Source organism: Myotis lucifugus, unplaced genomic scaffold, assembly GCF_000147115.1.
Source record: "Myotis lucifugus unplaced genomic scaffold, Myoluc2.0 scaffold_300, whole genome shotgun sequence".
Classification (NCBI taxonomy): Eukaryota; Metazoa; Chordata; class Mammalia; order Chiroptera; family Vespertilionidae; genus Myotis; species Myotis lucifugus.
In genome coordinates this window covers 1,116,246-1,119,542 of record NW_005871348.1, presented here as the reverse complement: position 1 = coordinate 1,119,542, position 3,297 = coordinate 1,116,246, and the positions used below count along the sequence as shown (strand labels likewise).

General features: G+C 48.6%; 1 protein-coding gene across 4 annotated transcripts in view; it reads left to right on the top strand.

Annotated features, from left to right (window-relative positions):
* The first annotated feature begins 100 nt into the window (after positions 1-100).
* Positions 101-3,297, top strand: part of GDF9 (growth differentiation factor 9) — a 5,678-nt gene continuing 2,481 nt past the window's right edge. The window contains exons 1-2 of one of the 4 annotated variants that reach the window (XM_014465562.2): positions 101-337; positions 2,260-2,458. In XM_014465562.2, the coding sequence (XP_014321048.1) occupies positions 2,323-2,458 (136 nt within the window). In that variant the 5' untranslated portion in view covers positions 101-337; positions 2,260-2,322. Of the gene's footprint in view, positions 338-398; positions 1,222-2,013; positions 2,459-3,297 lie in introns of those variants that run through there. The other 3 variants (XM_014465560.2, XM_014465561.2, XM_023763796.1) reach the window with 3 other exon arrangements.

Below are 3,297 nucleotides of genomic sequence, written 5' to 3'. Positions count from 1 at the left end.
CCCGGGGGAAACCAGAGGGGGCGAGAAAAGGGAGGAAACCTGAGGGCGCCCCGCCGCCCCCAGACCCGCCCGGCCCCCTCACGTGGAGAGCGCCCCGAGGGCGGTTGTGCCCGCGCGGCTGCGAACGCGGCCCCACACCGCCTGGGGCCGCAGCTGACACCGGCTCGGCCCCAGCACCAAACCCGGGACTCAGATCCCGGCTCCTCTCGGCCACCGCCGCCTGAGAATCTGCTGGCAGGATGTAGACTTTCCTGGGTTAGAATAAAAACATTCCGGAGATGCAGCCACAGAGCCCCCAATAGTTGTCAAGCAATTGATCAAGGGCTGTTAAGTGGTGGTAAGAGGGAAGGAGGGGGCCACCCCTAGGGCATCCAGCACAGCCTCCCCCCCCCCCCCCCGCCCCCCCGCTTCCTCCTCCCCGAGAAGGTCTGGCGGGGGTAGGGCGTCGGGGAGATCGTGATGCCCACATCCTCCCCTCCGCTTTCCTGGAGGAGAGGCGAGGGACGTTGGCTGAGAGGCGTTGCCGTGTGTTTGGAAGGTGCTTTCTACTGGCGGATGCCGCTGCCCTGTGCAGCCGTCTGGCTTCTCCTGGCTGCGGTGTCTGCAGATGTTCTGTTCTTGGGATTGCTGGCCATGTGGTCAATATATAGACCAAGGCCTCGTTCAACAGTTTGGGTGCGTTTTATAACCCTGCTTCCTAGCCACACGCTAGGGAGGCTTGGCAGGCAAGGAACTTACATTTGCAAACACACCTCCGTGTTATCATCCTGAGTACTGCACGGACTGGTTTTGTATCTTGTACCAGGAGTGTGTTTGCCTTTTTAAAAAAATATATTTTATTCATTTTTTACAGAGAGGAAGGGAGAGGGTAGAGAGTTAGAAACATCGATCAGCTGCCTCCTGCACACCCCCTACTGGGGATGTGCCCGCAACCAAGGTACATGCCCTTGACCGGAATCGAACCTGAGACCTTTCAGTCCAAAGGCCGATGCTCTGAGCCAAACCGGTTAGGGCTGTTTGCCTTTTGGGCAGCACAGAGTCTCCTTAGGGGTGGCACTGGATAGCCCCTCATTTCGGCTATTCCTGGCGCACTTTTGTCTCATTTTCCCAAAACATGACCTCTAGCCTGGTCTCAGCTCCAAGGCAAGAACATAACAGTTAAGAACCATAATACCCTAGGGCCTAGGAAATTCTACCACCATTTGAGTGATGAATGAAACAGTAAGTACATAAAACTTCCATGTATTTTCTAGCACCTGCAAACATTTCTAAACCTTTCAACCAAAATATGTACCAATGAATGTGCAGACAGAGCAAAGACATCAGGACATATCTAAAAATGAGTCAAGGTTAAAGGTGACGACCTCCTTTTTTAAGCATGTTGCTGTATTCCAAGTACATATCCTATGGAAGCTACCTGGAAGATGTGAGCAACCTAACAGTTCTCTGCTCTCTAGAATTTCAATACCGAATGGGACTTTCTCTCACCCTCCAAATCAACATGTGATAAATAATTATCCTAAGCACCTGAAAGTGGGAGAGGCGGTGAGGATGAAGAGACTGGAAGAGTAAACTAATACCATAAATTGCATATCAACAGATCTTTGTATCATCATGAATAATTAGTTAGTTTTTCCACGTGCCTTGGAAGTTTCAGCAAGCACCTAAGGAACATTTTAAGAACCCGAATTGCTCTAAAAAAAAATGGGTTCTTTTAAGATCATTTCTCAATTTCTCTTAGCCTTTCAGCTACATAGCTGGTGCGTTCGTATAACAATAACTTAAGAGGTTTTAAAATAAATGCCAGAAGAAAGGAAGAGGAAAGCAAAAAACACACAAAACAAATCCGTGTCTAATGAGGATAAAGTAGGATGTTATCAGCTGTTTGACATACAGCTGATAAAAATTATCTTCAGCTAGGCATCCTTGAGGTCTGATTACAGAAGTGACCCTACCCGCCCACACACCTAAAATTTATTTAAGAGATCAACCTAGGTTCTTCCTGGCTTTTAGGAAGAAGACTGGTATGGCTGGGTTCCTTGCTAGTTCTTCCAAGCCATGGCGCTTCCCAGCACGTTCTTTTTATGGTTTGGCTGCCTTTCCTGGCTGTGTTATCCTAGTAGCCTTGGTTCTCTGGCTTCTCGGGGAGAGGCTCAGATTGCAGCCAGTGCTGAATTGGAACCTGAGGCCGAGCCTTGGGCCTTGCTGCAGCCTCCAGATGGGAGGGACAGATCTGGCCTCCTTTCCCCTCTCCTCAAGGTTCTGTGTGATGGGCAAGGTGGGGTCCCTAGGCTGCAGCCAGACTCCAGAGCTTTGCGCTACATGAAGAGGCTCTATAAGGCCTATGCTACCAAGGAGGGGATCCCTAAATCCAACAGAAGTCACCTCTACAACACTGTTCGGCTCTTCACCCCTCATGTCCAGCACGACAAGCAGGCTTCTGTGGACCAGGTGACAGGTGTGTGGGAGCAGATTGGTCAATGGGGGGAGGGAAGATGAGAGACCGGGCTGCACTTCAGTTACAGAAAGAGCTGGGCCTTGCTTCTTGAATTGCATTTTACTTCTCATGATACTCAGTTTCCAAATTCAAACAAATCTGGTACTTGGTCTTACTGTTTCTTCCAGTGCCCTCGTGGGTTAAGCGGGGCTGATAGGTTAGAATGTTAGAGCTAGAAGAGACGTAATGGCTCTGAAGGCCGAGGAAAGTGCTGCTGGAGAAGGTTAGCATCTTGTCCAAGGTCACAAAATCAAGACTGGAAACCCGGTATTTTGACTTCCAGTTGGTTATTCTTTCCATTCTCCAATACTGGCCTGAAAATGTGCCTAAGATACCTCATAGCTATTGGTATGCTTTGTCACACATGCTGTTTTCCCCTTGTTTGTTGCTTTCTGTGGGAGGAAAGCTTAAGTGCCGATGTGGAATAGTAGGTCCTCACAAGAACAGTCATCGGTTTGACTCAGCACCTTGGTGAGTGTGTGTGAAAGGAGCAGTGCTTTAAAAAAATCTATATTCACTAGGTCATGGTTTTAACCCAAAAGGCCAGAAGTGGCTGTTTCAAACCCTTCCTCCTTTCTTGCTGTCCTATTTTATTTTGGTGGTTTTAGATCCTCATTTGTTGTCTATCTCAAGTGTTCCAAATTAACTTAGATAATTAAGCTTTCTTTATTGACGCCATCCATTAAGGCAGTGGTTCTCAACCTTGGCTGCACGTTAGAATCACCTGGGAATCTTTTTAAAATCCTGATTTCTGGGCCTCATCCTCTGGAAATTCTGTTTCTTTGTTACTAATGTTGTGG